This window comes from Ovis canadensis, chromosome 16 (assembly GCF_042477335.2).
Source record: "Ovis canadensis isolate MfBH-ARS-UI-01 breed Bighorn chromosome 16, ARS-UI_OviCan_v2, whole genome shotgun sequence".
NCBI classification, from domain to species: Eukaryota; Metazoa; Chordata; class Mammalia; order Artiodactyla; family Bovidae; genus Ovis; species Ovis canadensis.
The window spans coordinates 22,251,210-22,269,399 of NC_091260.1; the positions used below are offsets into that span (position 1 = coordinate 22,251,210).

At 43.4% G+C, this 18,190-nt stretch overlaps 2 protein-coding genes across 3 annotated transcripts in view; one reads left to right on the forward strand and one right to left on the reverse strand.

The window, feature by feature from the left end:
- The window catches only part of PTCD2 (pentatricopeptide repeat domain 2), a 31,621-nt gene extending 21,003 nt beyond the window's left edge, over window positions 1-10,618 (reverse strand). The window contains exons 1-5 of one of the 2 annotated variants that reach the window (XM_069556204.1): window positions 10,436-10,586; window positions 8,882-8,974; window positions 5,417-5,546; window positions 1,235-1,352; window positions 1,017-1,067 (exon numbers count right to left, since the gene is read on the reverse strand). In XM_069556204.1, the coding sequence (XP_069412305.1) occupies window positions 1,017-1,067; window positions 1,235-1,352; window positions 5,417-5,546; window positions 8,882-8,974; window positions 10,436-10,550 (507 nt within the window). In that variant the 5' untranslated portion in view covers window positions 10,551-10,586. Of the gene's footprint in view, window positions 1-1,016; window positions 1,068-1,234; window positions 1,353-5,416; window positions 5,547-8,881; window positions 8,975-10,435 lie in introns of both variants that reach the window. The other variant, XM_069556206.1, reaches the window with a different exon arrangement.
- A 2-nt stretch (window positions 10,619-10,620) lies between these two features.
- Window positions 10,621-18,190, forward strand: part of MRPS27 (mitochondrial ribosomal protein S27) — a 102,483-nt gene continuing 94,913 nt past the window's right edge. The window contains exon 1 of the mRNA XM_069556203.1: window positions 10,621-10,740. Within this exon, the coding sequence (XP_069412304.1) occupies window positions 10,668-10,740 (73 nt within the window). The 5' untranslated portion in view covers window positions 10,621-10,667. The remainder of the gene's footprint in view (window positions 10,741-18,190) is intronic.

Consider the following 18,190-nt stretch of genomic DNA (forward strand, 5'->3'; position numbering starts at 1 on the left):
GCTGCCATCTATGGGGTCGCACAGAGTCGGACATGACTGAAGCGACTTAGCAGCAGCAGCAGCAGGTAGGTCAAAAAAACACTTTACTTCCATTTTCTTTTGGTTTCATTGTTATACTCATGGCTCTGATTTATCAGAGTGAAACTTTAATTTTAGTAACATATGCTTATTATAAAAGTCAAATAATATGAAAATATATAAAGTAAAAAGTGAGGATTTCATCTAATTCTTCCCCCGAAAGCAGCAGTTTAATGTATATCCTTCTAGATTTTTAAAACATATATACTATAATGTAAATGTGGTATCTATATTTATCCTTTTAGGAAAAAATAGGTTCAAACTAATCCATACTGTTCTGAAGCCACCTTTTCTCAGCTTAGTAATATTATGGTCATCTTTTTAATACCTGTGGTCCTTTAAATAGGGACAAGCTGAGAGTTGACAGTTCCTCCATGGATAGCAACTTTATATGAAAAAAAGTAAGAGGCAAAAGGACAACCTAGTCACAGAGATTCCTAAAATTATTAAAATGTCCCGGGAGGCCAGCCCTAGTCCCCTAATTTAATAAATGTTTCTGACCATGGATAGATTTATAATGTCTCGGAGTTCCTATAAAATAGAAATAATAATATTGCCTACCTGGTCAGGGTAATTGTGGAAAACAAATGAAATGAAATATGTAGATTGCTTAAGCACAATAATGAGGACAGGGTAGATATTCAGTGCATAATTACAAAAATAAGTATTGTTACTTTTGCTTTCAGGAAAAGAAAATCAGATTATGTGAAAGCAGAAATTTTGAAAACAGAAAACCACTTGTCAACATAGCTTTCAGCCAGAAGTAAAAATACAAAAACAGGAGAGAAGCACAGGGGAAGAATGGGAAAGGCAGCCGCCTCAAACTGTCCCAACTGAATGCTCCTCAAAGGAGGGGATGTCGGTCCCCGGCGGACATACATCCAAGGAGGGAGATACCTTGTAATCTGTACCTGCACCTCTTCCACACCTGTTCTCACCTCTGGACGAAGAAACCTACGCCTCTCCATAGGCAGTGACTCCAAGAACACCTTAAAAACACAGGGAAGAGATCGTTTCCTCAACCTAGTAGCCTTTCTCTGAAAATCTGACTCAGTAATGTGTACAGAAGAACTGCCCTTCCTAACATCACTGAAAACACCCCCTCCTCAGCACAAGGAAATCACGGTGGCAGGGACAGCCACTGGGAGACAGTAACCTGGTCTTTGATGAGCTCCACCGCAGAGTCCTCAAGATCCAGCTCATAGCACAACCTCATGAAAAGTGGCCCAAACTTGTACTCTCCCAAAGTGATGTTCCTGTTCTCTGCATGGTACCTGGTAATCAAAATAATTCAGTGAGCCAAACAGTGGGACCTGGGAAAAGGACAGGCAAACTGTGGCACGCATTCTGCTAGGTGCTTGGGACGCAGCAAAGAGTGCAGTCCTCTCACAGTCTGGAGGGGAAAGCGCAGAATTAAAGATGATCAGAAAATCCTGGAAAGCAGAAGTATATTAGGCATTTAAATAAACAAACAAGGTTCATGAGAGTCCCACCACATACTCTGAAGTTAAAAGAAGTAAAATACAGATTGTAATCATCCTCTCAAATTTACCAGCAACCTGCTAGGACTGAGTGTGAGCATATGTCAGGGACTAGCAGGGGTCTTGCATCTGTAAGCTCATCAGGACGGCCCCGTCTCTTTCTCTGCTCCTGGAGAGGAACAAGGAAAGGAGTGGGGTGATGCTCCATCTCCCTCGTGTCTGGTTTGCCCCCATATAGGAGAGCAACAACAAATGGATGCATTTTTTAATCCAGACCTATCTCTCCTTTTTTCTTGGCTCAGGGAAAGGTATATGTGAACCATAATCACCTAGCCAAACAAATTAAATTTGAAATTTTAGTTTTAGAAGACGGCTTATTTCAAAGACAGTGATGTTTTATATGTATGTGGCCTGGGATTTCTACAGGTAGCCAGTCTGCCGGTTAGAACGGCAGAACTGAAAATTGTCCACTTATCTCTCCTTTCAATAACCAACTCTTTCTGCTTTAGACACCAGGAAGACAATTTGGTGACAAAACAAGTAACTCATGATTACACGTAAATCAGATTTTAGGAAGATTCATTCATTATGTGACTGAATCCCAGACGCCATGGGGAGAAGCTCTGATTTTAACAGACAGAGAATTTTTTAACCTTCTGCTGAAATCACGGAGGAAAGTCATAATAGCATTATGGATAGTCCCTTCTAAACATATATAGTACCAAAGAGAATGATGAATGTACCTTTAAAGATACATTTCATAATCCAATTATAAAAGTTATAAAAATACTCATTGTTTCATTTATAGTTGTTATGAATCAACTTATCATAGCAAAACATCAGGGGTTTCCCCAATGGCTTAGCAGGTATAGAATCCACCTGCTATGTGGGAGACACAGGAAATGTGGGTTCAGTCCCTGGGTCAGGAAGACCCCCTGGAGGAGGAAACGGCAACCCACTCCAGTGTTCTCACCTGGAGAATCCCATGGACAGAGGAGCCCGATAAGCTCCAATCTACAGGGTCGCAAAGAGCCTGACACAGCTGAGCGACTAGGGACACAATGCACATTAAAACATCAAGCTGTATACCTTAAAATGTAAATTCATCTATGTCATCTAAACCTCAATAAAGCTAGAGGAAAGAAGAAATGAATATTAAAAGGCAGTATAGTTAGTGATTGAGGACTTTTAGGCTCTTGCTTCCAAAATAACAGTTCACATCCCAGCTGTTCTATCTACTGTGTCACTATGAGCAAATTAATTAACCACATTTTACCTCAGTTTCCTCATCTGTAAAATGGAGATAAGAAAAGGACTCAAAGAGTTTTTGTGAAGATCAAATGAGATGATATGCCTGGCACATAGGAAGTCTTCCACATACATTACCTCTTACAAAATGTAAGGCATGCTGAAGAAAATATCTTTAAATAATCAATGTATTTCAGTAAATAGTCTCAAGAGAGATGTGTATCAGATTAACAACAGAACTAAAATGAAAATTTTCCCAACTTAAATGACATTCACACTAATGAAAGTGCTAGAAAGTCACAGAGGTAATATGTCACCTCCTCTTGACAAGAGACATTCAATTTCGAGGATCTAAAATCCCCTATAGACCAAACAGCATGTGGTCAAAACCAGGAGGAGATTCAGTTGCTCCTTGATTTTGGCTCAATAAAGAGCTTAAGTTGCAGCTCATTGCTCTTCTTCCCCAACGAGGGGCAGCCTGTCTCAGAAAGAAAGAAAATAGGTTGGTGAGGTGGTGGACCAACCACCGCCCCCCAACCCACCCCCTGCAACTCATCCAACTGTCCACAGACAGAGGGAAAGGACAGCAACTGGGCAGAGAGTTACTAGCATCAATAAACAAAAACAAGAGTGGAAAGAGTGTTTAGAATGTTACCCTATTTTGTTGCTCTTGTAAACATCTGATAGCTTTGGCTAGTAAAAAGAAAACTGATAGTAAAAGGAGCCAGAGGGTCTCAAATGATTCAACTTTATGAAACTGAAATAGCAGATTTAGGTTTGCAGATACAGTGTGACTATGAATTAGCATAATCCCTTTTGGAAAATAATCTGGCAGTCTATATTGACAAGCTTTAAAAGGTTCATGTCCTCTGGTCCCCGAAAGAAAAGTTTTACACATAGAGTTTGCTCATCATAGTACTATTTATCCTGGTGAAAAATCAGAAATGATTTAGACATTCAACAGTAGGGGCACAGTTAATTAAAATACCTAACCTATAATGGACTAGTGTATAGTCATGAAAATATGATTCCTAGAGTGTTAACAAGCAAAAACATTTATGCTGCAATGCCAACTAGCGAACAAAATATCATGTTACATACACAGTAATAGCCACAACTATGTGAAATAAACCCTACCAAAACTGCAAAATCTTTGCATAAAAAAAAAAATTGGTGGGAAAACATATCAAAATATTAACAGTGGTTTCTTGGATGCGTTAGACAGGCCCCAAGGATGGCTGCCATCAACTCCTCACGCATACGGCTCCATCCATCCACAGGTAGAATCATTTCCCTTTCCCCATGAATCAGGGGTGGCTAACTCGCCCTGACCAGGAGAATGGGGTGGAGCGGAAATATGTGCCAGCGCTGGGCAGCTCTGCAGGCCTGCAGCGGTATGCTAGTGCCTCTCCGGCTGGACTTGAGTACTGTGGGGCGGGGGCCGGGGCGGGCGTAGGGACCCTGATGCATCGGAAGTGCCACTGAAGCCTTCTTGGACCTCCCGGCTCAGCCCACTGCATCTGACTGCAGTGCACAGGTGACTACAGCTGATACTGTAAGAACTGCCCAGCTGAGCCCAGCCATAGTTCCTGATTCACTGAATTGTGAGAAATAAGCGGTCATTTTAAGTCATTAAGTTCTGTTGTGGTTGGTTATGCAGGAGGAGACAATCAAAACCGCAGAATGTATATATATTTCTTGTGTTTTTCAAATTTCCAATGAAATTTGTGTAATTCATGTCTCTTATAGACAAGTTTGAGAAATCAGAAAAGTATACATTTAAACAAACAATATATATAATGCATAATTTCCAAAGAACCATTGTTAACCTAGGGTGTATATTCTTCCAGTATTCTATATACAAGTAACTCGTATTTTTCTCTGTACAGTACAAGTGCAAGTCCATGTATAGAAATGTATCTTTAAAGAATGGTGAAAAGAAGCAATCAATCAGTTTTAGAAATAAAGCCTGTTGGTGTGGTGACATCCTGCTCCCAGGAGACACCTTTGCTGGGTTTCCTAAGGGTAGACTGTGATCACACATGAGTTCCTTCTGACATGGGAAAGCCTGATGAGGGATCAGAGACAGTAAAGAGACATAAGCCCGGAGTAGCGAGGCTAGTCAGCAGTCCACTTAAGTGTCCAAGTGAGAGGAGTGAGGCCTGAACTAAGACATGGGTAATGGGGACAGAGAGAGGAAGGCTGGGATGTGAGACACCAGGCAGTGGACACAGGAGAGCAGATGAGACCAGGGGAAAGAAAGACTGGTCAGTTTGAGAACAAACATAGCAAGAAAAGGCCTGTGTACACGGAATGTGAAGACTAGAGAACATGTGAGTGGACTCAGTGAGTAGTGAGGCTGGTGATCTCCTGGGGCATAAATTATCTGCTTTCCCATCTTCAGCACCTGGCACGTAGTAGGAACCTAATAAGTTTTGTTAAATGAATGAATTTAAACATGTGGTGCTCAGGGCAGGCACCTGGACAAGAGACTTGGAAGTTGCCAGTGTAGAGGTGATAGCTGCAATCTTCCAGGTGTATGCGATTGCTCAGGAAAGGGAGACAGTGGGAAGAGAAAAGGCGGGCAGTATTCTAAGGAAGTGCCTCACCTGTAAATGACATGTTTAGCCAGCTCCACGTCGTCCCGGGATGCACACAGATGAAGCAGGGTTCTCAACTCCTCTTTCAGGATGAGCTTATTCTGGGTCAGTTTCTCTTCCAGGTTTCTCAAATAGGTTTCTGGAAGAAAGCACAGTGTGGAGGTGGCTATCACTCGGCTGACTCGGACTGTTCAGGAGTCTGACCTCAGGGAGGAGGGGAGGCCAGAAGCCAGCCCCTTGCAGAGGCCACCAAGCAGGGCTCACAGCCATGCAGCTCCATCACTGGCTGGTCTCGAGCATCAGAGATGGTGTGTGAAGCAGCACATCTGTGTCACAGGGCGCAGGCCCAGGCCTCACTCCAGACTCCCTGCACAGTCTCTGGGAGCGGGAGCACAGGAATGTGCAGTTTTCACTACCTGGGTGATGCTTATGTAAAGTCTGAGAACTAATGTCCGAAGAGGCTTAGCCCAGAGAGCTCTATCTACAGGTGACCCATGAGGGAAAAAAAAGTAACCAAGATATCCAAACCATCAGTTGGTCGGGTACCTAGCAGGAAAACTGAAAGGAAAATGTGAAGATCAGTCACCCCACAGTGGAGGACTCACACGATTCAGGAGTACCTCACATCTCTTCCACTTGATTCAACTTCACCACTGTTTCATTCCTCCTGGTCCCTCTCTAATCAGTTGTTAGAAAGTGTGCCACGGTACTGTATAATACAGAGGGCAAACCTGTCCGCTAACAGCAGCAAACCGTCTTCTAGTGACCGAAACGTTTCAAGGTGATCACTGTCTATGTATCTGAAACTACTGTGGAGACAAACACCAACAGGAAGCGCTGCTTCTTGGCATGAGGAGGCACTGTATTCTTGGCAGAATGTGGGGTGAGAGGCAGGCACCAAGAAAGCATCTGCTTTCCAGAAGGCAGGGCTGTTCTCACTATCAGAAGCTGCCAAGAAAAGTCTACAGGATTTGTTCCAAGGCGCAGAGCTCTGAAGGAATGCTGCCTGAAGGAATGGCGGGATATACCTTAAAACACAAAATTGGGAAGCTGAAGTAGATATTGCTTTCGATTTACTAGAAAAAAAGGCCCCCTAGGTTTGGGTTAGTGCAGTAGACTAGACTCTCCAATCTTTATTTGCAGGATCTTGTAATGGCTAAAGGTTTTAGCATTGGGAAGACTTGGGATGAAATCTCCCAGGTAGCACCAGTGGTAAATAACCCACCTGCCAATGCAGGAGACTTAAGAGACATGGGTTTGATCTCTGGGTCGGTAAGATCCCCTGGAAGAGAACATGGCAAGCCACTCCAGTATTCTTGCCTGGAGGATCCCATGGACAGAGGAGCCTGGTAGGGTGCATGGGGTCGCAAACTGTCGGACACAACTGAGGCAACTTAGCATGAACGCATGTGTGGGCTGGAATCTAGGCTTTGCCATTTGCATGCTATGGGGAGGTTTGGAGAGGCTTGTGTGTGAGACTTGATTCATGTGTAAAGTGAAGATCATGATGCTGACCTCATGGGATCATCCTGAGATAATGCAAGTAAAGTAAAGCCCTTATCACAGGGCCCAGCATGTAGTAACTGCCGGGAAATCACAGAGGTGATTATTCTTCTTTCATTCTTCAGTCACGATTTATTCTATTAAATATTTCTAAACAATTTCCAACCTAAAAATATTTTAATGGATGACTTTACATCTTGTACTTCTCAATATGTCCAAAATTTCAGCAAATGTAATTTGTATTTTAGAACAACCAATAAGATTTAGGTGCTTATTGTATATTCGTATTCGGAGGTATCCTTCTTTGTGTGAGAGACACAGAGAAGGGTAAGGTATGGCTCCTGACCTGAAAGAGCTTAGAATCTATTTGAAAAGACAAGATATATTTGCATAAAGGTATCTGAAAACAGTGACAGAGTGGGTGACACATGACAGTATAAACATAACAGGAAAGAAGAGAGAGATCAAGCAGCAGAAAGAGACCAGGTGTGGGGGAAGCAGAGAAGGGACGGGGCTGGGTAGGGTCGGCAGAGCGGACGGAGTCTGGCATCGCTCATGCGGGAGTCAGCCTGAGACACGGCACGGAACTGCGGGGGAAAGGTGGTGAGAGGAGAACGTGACTAGACTAACGGGAAATTACACTGAATTCTAGAAAGGGCGAGATCAACTCTGGAGGAGCTAGGAACCTGGGGGGAAGGGGGACGTTTGTACGTGATGTGGTCTATAAGACAGTAAGTACCACTGTGGGTTCTCATAAAGATGAAATGTGGATAGGACTTTATAGGTAAATACCTGACAGTGGAGTGGAGTGGCACTCATGATGTTAACTGCCTTTCAGAACAGATGCGTGACCATTAGAGCCTTAGGAAGATTATGACAGCTGAGTAACAACTAGACTGTGACATGAAGCGCTAACTGCACACTTCACAGAGCTCCAGATGACTTGGGGTAGGCAGCAAAGACTGAAGTCAAATCTAGATTGAGTCTACTAAAATGGAGACTCAATTCTGTCACTCTTTATCTTCCTGCTCTGTAGGTGATTTTGTGTAACAGTATGGCTAGCAAAGTAGTGAAGGAAGACTGGTTTCTGGAGGGCTGGACTGTAGAGGTGGGAGCAAGTGTTCATTAGGTGCTCACAACATCCCACAGTGAGAAGGAGGAAAGCTGAAAAAGTCAACAGAACATACAAAAGAGTTATTAAAAAAAGAGAGGGGTCTTACTCTGTTTATAAAAGAATTTGAATTACTGGGGAAAACTCAAATGTGCAGGAGAAGAGGAAATGAATGCAACAAGATTTCTCAGATGCTGAAAGGGAACAGGGCCAGGGGTGGTAGTGGTGTTTTTAGCTCTTTACAATAGAAAGTTTCAAACATACCTAAAAGCAGAGAGAAATCACCTCCCACATGTCCATCACCCAGCCACAGCAATTATTAGTGTTTTGCTAATTTTTTAAAGAAACCTGTTTTAGACTACTGATTCTTTCAGCACAGACTGGAAAATATGAAAATACATCATACATTTTTTGTTTCATTTGATTTATCTATAGATATGTATGTGTGTACTAGAGACACAAGGCAAATTGTAGTTTTTACTGAGGGTGGCATCAGAAGTCTGAAAGCCAGTCATGTGGTGCAGTTCTCTGACTTTACTGTGCAGACGAATCGATTGGGGCCAAGGTTTGGCATTCCTATCCCTCTCTTACTTGCTGCTCACCCTTGAACCTAACTTTGAGAGGCACTGATCTGGAGGACTGGGTGCAGCACTGGCTTCAGTATTTCTCTGGGATCCTGGGAGAAGGGGTAAGAGAAGAATGGGGAAATAAAATATGCACACAGAGGCAGACTAGGAACTAAGAATAAACCATCTCAATTTCTTTTGAAATACAAATCATTGGCAGAGAGACTGAATAGGGATAAAGACAGAGGAAAGTTGAATGACAGATCAATGAAAGAATTAAATAGATTTGATTACCTTTGGTGCCAGGAAGATTACATGCAACAGCCACCTTCTTACGTTGAAATTCCTTTAATTTCACAATACTGTCTGTAAGTAGGTATCTTTTAGCTAAAAATCAGAGAAAGTAAAATCATTTTGACTATTTTATACTTAGCAAATAACGTGTAGAGTTTGACTGTCTCTTTCTAATAACTGATCTGATCTTCACTTAGTATAAATGGTCTAAACTGGTACAATTATCAGTCACCCTCATAGGGAAAAAACATTTCCAAATTACCAGAGAATGCAAATCCTCCACGAGTCTTGTCTGTGTGTGTGAAAGGAGCTAATGATTGTGTATGGGGACAGGAGACAAGAATCTGGACTCCAAAAGACAGATAACAAAACAGATTTGGTTTAAACAGGTAGAAGCATATAGGATAAAAGAAGTAGCTATAGTGTGACCACTGGAATTCCCAGTATTGTCATTTTCCAGATGAGGAGCTGTGACCTCTCAGATCTGAACTCTCAGTATCCACTAGATACATCAGGATTCACTCATCACAACTTAGCAGAAATGAAGAGTTTGGGAAACATTATTTAAGATGCTGGCTTATGCATGAATTGGAGCATGGCTAAAGAATCGTCCACCATACGAACTCTGTGTCCAACAATAACACTGTAACAACAAAAATTGCTGCTGATTTCTATAAAGGTGAGCAGTGGTTACAGCAGGACTGCCTTCTGTTCAACCCTTCCTTTGCGAGTTTCCTCGAGCCTTGGGCAAATTACTTAGCGTCCTCCGTTGTTAATGAGGGCTTCCCTCGTGGCTCAGAGGGTAAAGCAGCTGCCCACAATGCGGGAGACCCGGGTTCGATCCCTGGGTAGGGAAGATCCCCTGGAGAAGGAAATGACAACCCACTCCAGTACTCTTGCCTGGAAAATCCCATGGACGGAGAAGCCTGGTAGGCTACCGTCCATGGGGTCACAAAGAGTCGGACACGACCGAGCGACTTCACCTTCTTTCTTTCGTTAATGAAGAAGAGAACAGTACCTCTCTCACTAGGTGGTATTAGGAGGAAAGGAAAGAAAGTATGTAAAATGTAGTAAAGCCTGACACAAAGTGTTAGATCTTTTATTATCATTCGCCAGCATTGTCAAATTTAACCATTTCCACAAAGATATCAAGGGATACTTCTGTAAATAAAGAAAGCTGCTCAGAGTCTTTCAGATTGTTAGTTAGAGCTGGACTCTATAGTCTTAGACATCCTCCCATCCCAGACTCTACAGAACAGTAGGCCCAAGGCGGAGGGGGTGTTCCCGGGAAGCAGCACAGCTCCATCCAAGAGAATATTACAGCCCCAGGGTCAAGACCCCAGCCCAGCCGTCCTTTGATTCCCTGGGACACGGGTGTCTACGACAGGCAGAGACCACCACTGCACCCAGGAGCAGAGGGCGAGGGCATGCTCGGTTGCTCTCGGCCAGAGAGTGACTGGGGCGCTGTTATTTCTCCAAAGAGATGCCCACTGAGGTGTAAAGCTCCCTTCTGTCCCACCCATCCCCTACTTCAAGGCCCGAGGCCGCGGATACCTCCGAGAGGGCAGAGGCAGCAGGTAGAACCAGAGCCTCCCACCCAGGGATACACCAAACTCCGCAGCGCCTGCAGCACAAGGACTTGCTTCGGGGACCTAAAGGCAGCCGCCATGCTGTTCCGGGCCGCACCAAGTGTGGGAGCCGGGGAGGGGGCGGAGCGCCGACCGTGACCCCACCCCTTCCTCTGCCCGCCGCCCCCGGATCAGCATTCCTTTTGGTATGCTCCAAGATGGCGGCCTCCGTGGTGCGGCGCGGGATCCTCCTGGCGCGGAATGTGTTGCTGCCTCAGCTTTCTCTGGCAGGTTAGTGACTGCTTCTTTCGTGGGGCTGCTTCTTTAGGTCCCCTGAGAACTCTGTTCCTTGAGTAAAAGGAGTAATGGACTTCTAAGGAAAGAAGAAACCACTGGAGGTGTTTGGTACCACAGAAAGGGGAGGCAAGGTCTCTGACCCATCTCCCTCCCCGAAATAGTAAGTGTTTTCTTATCCGGAGGTGTGAGGAGCAGAGCAAGTTCTGGTATGAGAACTTCTGCGGCTGATTTCCGCGTTTATGTGTTCGGGTGGTGGTCTTTTTGCTGCCCCTGAGAAGCCCAAATGTGACCCCCTCGCCCTCCCTGGGGCTGTGAAATTTCTCTCGCTGTTTTTTTAGAGGGGCGTCATAAACGTTCCGGAGAAGGCGGTGGCACCCCACTCCAGTACTCTTGCCGGGAAAATCCCGTGGACGGAGGAGCCTGGTGGGCTGCAGTCCATGCGGTCGCGAAGAATCGGACACGACTGAGCGACTTCAGTTACACTTTTCACTTTCACGCATTGGAGAAGGAAATGGCAACCCACTCCAGTGTTCTTGCCTGGAGAATCCCAGGGACGGGGGAGCCTGGTGGGCTGCCGTCCATGGGGTCGCACAGAGTCGGACACGACTGAAGCGACTTAGCAGCAGCAGCAGCAGCATAAACGTTCTCAACACCCGACGCGTGGCCAGACCCTGGTTTTCACTGGGTGGATGAATTTTTCATTACTAATCTCAGTTTACTTGATGACCTTGGGCGCAATTTGGTTGACCTTTCTTCCCCGAAGTTTTCCATTCAAACAGTAAATGCTAATAGTTTTGAAATACTTTGATATCTGCGTGAATGATGCCTCACTCAAAACCTGTTTAAAGGACCTGCTGATGAAGACATTGGGAAAAACTTTTTTTTTTTGATTTACAGAAGCTAAATCCTGACAAGTGTATCTGATTATGTGATTCCGCTACAGTAATCACCATTGGTTTTTCCAATGCCTCCTATCGACTCTTTCTAACGTCCTCCTCTAGCCCCTATTGAAAAGAAACAAATACAGTTTTTCTCCACACATCTTTAAGTATCAACGTGAAACCTTATCATTGGCCACCAGAGGTTTTCTGAGGATTAGCTGGTTGACCTAGCTAATGAAAATGTTTCTTGCCGCACATTAGGTGAAGTAGTCTGCCCAGGACTTGGCACCTCAGTAAGCATTAGGGTTGTAGCTGTTTACTAGTGTGTTCACTTAGGGTTGTTACTAAATGCTTTTCAATTTAAACAAGACCTTGTATTGTTAATCAGGGAAAGTATCATAGTTGGTTGGAATGTTTGGGACCAGTCATTGTAACCAGGGAATGGACATTAAATAAAGGTGAATTGAGAGAATTTCCAGTTACCGTTTTGACCTAAGATTGAAACGGTGAACTTGTGATCGGTTACACCTGTGCTATCCCTCTGTCGTGGCCATGAGCTGTAAGTGGCTATTTCAGTTTAAATTTAAAAATTCTTTTCCTTAGTCACATTGATGGTGGTGGTTTAGTCGCTAAGTTGTGTCCGACTTGCAACCTGATGGACTATAGGCTCCTCTGTCCATGGGATTCTCCAGGAAAGAATACTGGAGTGGGTACAAGGGAAGCCCAACATTAGCTACATTTTAAGTGCTCAGTAGGCACCTGTGGCTAGTGGCCCCTGTAGCGGCTAGCTCCTTTATTGCAGAAAGTTATATTGCACAGGCACTGGGTTAGGCCACAGATGAAAGGCGTCTTGAAATCAGGAACTGGAGGCGGTAAGGCAAGTAATACAAGATGTTACTGTTTGGTCAGTAAGCTGTGTCCAACTCTTTTGCAAACCTGCGGACTGTAGCCTACCAGGTTCTTCTGTCAATGGGATTTCCCAGGGAAGAAAAATGGAGCGAGTTGCCATTTCCTTCTCCAGCGGATCTTCCCAACCTAGGGATCAAACCTGTGTCTCCTGCATTGGCAGGCTGATTCTTTACCGCAGAGCCACCAGGGAAGCCCCCAAATAAAATAGTACATTATTGACCTCTGGGGGTTTGAGAATGCTGGTAAGGAGCTTTACTTTAAGTTGTCAAAACATCTTAAACCATTACAGGATAAAAGAGGAAAAAATTCATACACACATGACAAATCGGTGTTTGGAATACGTTGGAACTTCCGTCAGTTCTCCTTACAACAGATAAAGGCAACTAAAATAATCAGTAGGATGGAAGGAAAATTTATTGAGGTGAACCAAAAAAGGGGTTTCAGTATAAGAGGCTAGAGAAGGAAACTTACTGGGCACTTACTACATAGTGCACATTAGGTGAAGCACTTACTATTGTATATGCCCTCGTTTAACTTATGATACAGTATTTCCCCATTTTACATATGAAGAGAAATGCTAAGAGGCCGGGTGTAACTTGTCCAGATTTTCATAATATTTATGGAAGGCTAGGATTCACGTTTAGATTTTGGGACTCTGTTCACTATCACACTGCTTCCCTTTGGATGGGAAACTTGTTTGGAGACATTTTACCAAAAGCCAAATTAACTATACAAAAAACAAGCTTTTTATCAATAAGTATTTACTAAGCTCCAAAATCCTGGTCTTTGGAGGCAGAATTAAGTGAGGAAATATTAATTTTTCAGTGGATAGTTATCTTTGAATATTGTTGCTCTAAAATTTGACTGCCTATAGGGGAAGCAGGTTCAAGATGGGTTTATCTGCTAGGGTGGCATAGTTAGAGTGGAGTTAAATGGTCTGAGAGAGCTAGACTTGTGAGGCTGATAACATCCTATCCCCTTGCTATTTCAGTATTGTCTGAGGGTCAAAATCATCATCACCTGGGAACTTTCAGAAACGCAGATTCTCTGTTCCCGCCCCAGGCATGCTGAATCAGAATCTTCATTTAGTCGAGATTCATATGCACATTAAAGTTGGAGAAGCTGATCTAGGTTTTCCATTTTCATTGTCCACTCAACGTTCTTCCTGACTTCATAGAAATTCTTTCTGGTTTTAATGTTAATATACAGACCTCTCAACTACCAACTATCTTAGAAAGATGGATATCCTGATTTAAAAGGTTTACAGAAAATCGAATGTCTGTCTTAAGGTGTAGTAATTTACTATTGCTGCTGTAACAAATCACCACAAATTTGATGGCTTAAAACAACATAGACTTACTGTTTGGTATGTCAGAAGTCTGGTACAGAGTCTTACTGTGCTAAAATCAATCAAGGTTTTGAAAGGGATGTATTCCCTTCAGGAATCTTTAGGGGCGAATCTGTTTTTTCTAGCCTTTTCCATCTTCTGGAGACCACTGCATTCCTTGGCTGATGGCCCCTTTCTCAAACGTCTTCAAAGTGAGCAATGGCAAGTCAGGTCCTTCTCATATCATTCTGCCTTTCATGCACCACACTAACAAAGTGTCTCCCTCTTCTGCTTTTTAAGGACCTGTGATTACTTTGAATCTACCTGGGGACTTCCTTGGCCATCTAGTGGTTAAGACTCTGTGCTTTCAGTGCAGGGGGCACAGGTTCAATCCCTGGTTGGGGAACTAAGATCCCACATGCCCCGAGATGTGGCTTAAAAAACAAAGCTTTGAGTCTACCTGTATAACCCTGGACAGTCTCCTCACTTTAAGATCAGCTGATGTGCTGACCTTAATTCCATGTTGTTGTTGTTTAGTTGCTAAGTCATGTCCAACTCTTTTGCGACCCCATGGACTGCAAACCACCAGGGTCCTCTGTCCGTGGAAATTCCCAAGCAAGAATACTGGAGTAGGTTGCCTTTTCCTTCTCCAGGGCATCTTCCTGATCTGGGGATTGAATTCTCTCATCTGCTGCCTTGCAGGCGGATTCTTTCTGCTGAGCCACCTGAGAAGCAATCTTAATTCCTTCTGTCACCTTAATCCCCCTTTGCCATGTACCCCAACATTCACAGGTTCTGGGGATTAGGACATGGATGTTTTGGGGGGAGGCATTCTGCCTACAACACTGGATAACTCATTACTGTGTTTGCCACTGGTTTCTATTACGAAAATTTTCCACTTGCCAAGTTTAAATTCTTTATCCTTATACCCATTTCCTTTCATTCTGTCCTCAATGGAGATAGAAAATGATGTGTGCCTAGTTGCTCAGACAAGAATACTGGAGTGGGTTGCCATACCCTCCTCCAGGGGATCTTCCCAACTCAGGGATCAAACCCAGGTCTCCCACATTGCAGGTGGATTATTTACCATCTGAGCCACCAGGGATGGTAGGCAAACAGTTAAAGTTCATATATTTGAAAGTTACTGGGCTTACCTTTTGTAAATTTACTAGTCCTGATTTATTTTGTTTCAGTTATGTGATGCCCTTGAACAGCCACACACAGGACATTCTGGGACTCCTGTCTTTCCCCACCATCATCTCCCTGCTTTATGTCTCCCAGTACCAAAATCATGAACATAGTTCTAGATAACTGTTTTTTCTGACTTTAGAATAAGGAGGGCTGATGTCTTATGCTAGAATAAAACATATGTTAGGAGAAGAAATGGAGAATAAGTAAGAAAATGTAATAACAGGTAGAGAATATGTAAGTCATTGGTGTCCTGGAATATATTGCTTAACAGTCCCCTCCTTGGGCTTTCTTTGGCCTCTCTTCTTTTCACAGCTATTTGTAAGGCCTCCTCAGACAACCATTTTGCCTTTTTGCATTTCTTTTTCTCGGGGATGTTCTTGATCAGTGCCTCCTGTACAGTGTCATGAACCTCCATCCATAGTTCTTCAGGCACTCTGTCTAACAGATCTAATCCCTTGAATCTATTTGTCACTTTCACTGTAAAATCGTAAGGGATTTGATTCAGGTCATACCCGAATGGTCTAATGGTTTTTCCTACTTTCTTCAGTTTAAGTCTGTTGAACTTCAATTTAAGGCCTTACAAATAGCTGTGAAAAGAAGAGAAGTGAAAGGCAAAGGAGAAAGAAAGATATACCCATTTGAATGTAGAATTCCAAAGAATAGCAAGGAGAGATAAGAAAGCCTTCCTCAGTGATCAATGCAAAGAAATAGAGGAAAACAACAGAATGGGACAGACTAGAGATTTCTTCAAGAAAATTAGAGATACCAAGGGAACATTTCATGCAAAGATGGGCACAATAAAGGACAGAAATGGTATGGCCCTAACAGAAGCAGAAGATATTAAGAAGAGGTGGCAAAAACATACAGAACTATACAAAAAAGATCTTCACAACCCAGATAATCATGATGGTGTGATTACTCACCTAGAGCCAGACATCCTGGAATGTGAAGTCAAGTGGGCCTTAGGAAGCATCACTACGAACAAAGCTAGTGGAGGTGATGGAATTCCAGTTGAGCTATTTCAAATCCTAAAAGATGATGCTGTGAAAGTGCTGCACTCATTATGCCAGCAAACTTGGAAAACTCGGCGATGACCACAGGACTGGAAAAGGTCAGTTTTCATTCCAATCCCAAAGAAAGGCAATGTCAAAGAATATTCAAACTACCGCACAATTGCACTCATCTCACATGCTAGTAAAGTAATGCTCAAAATTCTCCAAGCCAGGCTTCAATAGTACGTGAACCGTGAACTTCCAGATATTCAAGCTGGATTTAGAAAAGGCAGAGGAACCAGAGATCAAATTGCCAACATCCGTTGGACCATCAAAAAAAACAAGAGAGTTCCAGAAAAACATCTGCTTTATTGACTATGCCAAAGCCTTTGACTGTGTGCATCACAACAAACTGTGGAAAATTCTTAAAGAGATGGGAATACCAGAGCACCTGACATGCCTCCTGAGAAATCTGTATGCAGGTCAAGGAACAACAGTTAGAACCCGACATGGAACAACAGCCTGGTTCCAAATAGGGAAAGGAGTACATCAAGGCTGTATATTGCCACCCTGCTTATTTAGCTTATATGCAGAGAACATCATGAGAAACACTGGGCTGGATGAAGCACAAGCTGGAATCAAGATTGCCGGGAGAAATACCAATAACCTCTGATATGCAGATATCACCACCCTTATGGCAGAAAGCAAAGAAGAACTAAAGAGCCTCTTGGTGAAAGTGAAAGAGGGGAGTGAAGTTGGCTTAAAACTAAACATTCAAAAAACTAAGATCATGGCATCCGGTCCCATCACTTCATGGCAAATAGATGGGGAAACAGTGAGAGACTTTATTTTGGGGGGCTCCAAAATAACTGCAGATGGTGACTGCAGCCATGAAATTAAAAGACACTTGCTCCTTGGAAGAAAAGTTATGACCAACCTAGACAGCATATTCAAAAGCAGAGAAATTACTTTGCCGACAAAGGTCTGTCTAGTCAAAGCTATGGTTTTTCCAGTAGTCATGTATGGATGTGAGAGTTGGACTATAAAGAAAGCTGAGCACAGAAGAATTGATGCTTTAGAACTGTGGTGTTGGAGAAGATTCTTGAGAGTCCCTTGGACTGTAAGGACATCCAACCAGTCTATCCTAAAGGAAATCAGTCCTGAATATTTTTTGGAAGGACTGATGGTCGAAGCTGAAACTCCGATACTTTGGCCATCTAATTTTGAAGAACTGACTCATTTGAAAAGACTCTGATTTTGGGAAAAATTGAAGGTGGAGGAGAAGGGGACAACAGAGAATGAGATGGTTGGATGGCATCACCGATTCAATGGACATGAGTTTGAGTCAGCTCTGGGCGTTGGTGTAGGACTGGGAAGCCTGGCATGCTGCAGTCCATGGAGTCACAAAGAGTCAGACATGACTGAGTAGGACACAACTGAGCTGACTGAACTCAGCTTCCTAGGCGGCAGTAGTGGTAAAGAATCCACCTGCCAATGCAGGAGACGTAAGAGATGTGGGTTCGATCCCTGGGTCTGGAAGATCCCTTGGAGGAGGACATGGCAACCCACTACAGTATTCTTGCCAGGAGAATGCCTTGGACAGAGGAGCCTGGAGGGCTACAGTCCATAGGGTCACAAAAGAGTCGGACATGACTGAAGCATCTTAACACGTTCGTCCCCTCCTCAGCTTATGCTTATGTAGAGAAAAGGGCTGTACTTGTTTCCCACAGAAGGGAGTGATCTACCTGGTTTTAGAAATTGAAATTCAGTTTGCATAGAAATGCTGTCATAAATTATGAATGGGTTATCTGAATTGTGTGTTTTGGCTCTGTGTCAGATTGTTAGAGCATGCAGAGACCTTAAATGTCACCCAGCCAGCTCCTTCACTTAAAACTACAGGGTCTGGTCTGTTCACTCCTGACCTGGTGTACAGCTGCACACCTAATGCAATGCCATCAGTGCCGTTGCATTTTATTCATCCTTCTTGACAGATACAGGAATGTAACTGACAATTTAGAACATCGTTTCCAAGCATCTGATCATTTATAGTTGCTATTTTTAAAAATATCTTTATTCCCTTGTGAGGCAATCTTTGGGAGCTTCTGTTATTATTGCATCATTGCTTAAGCTTTAGACCTCAAACT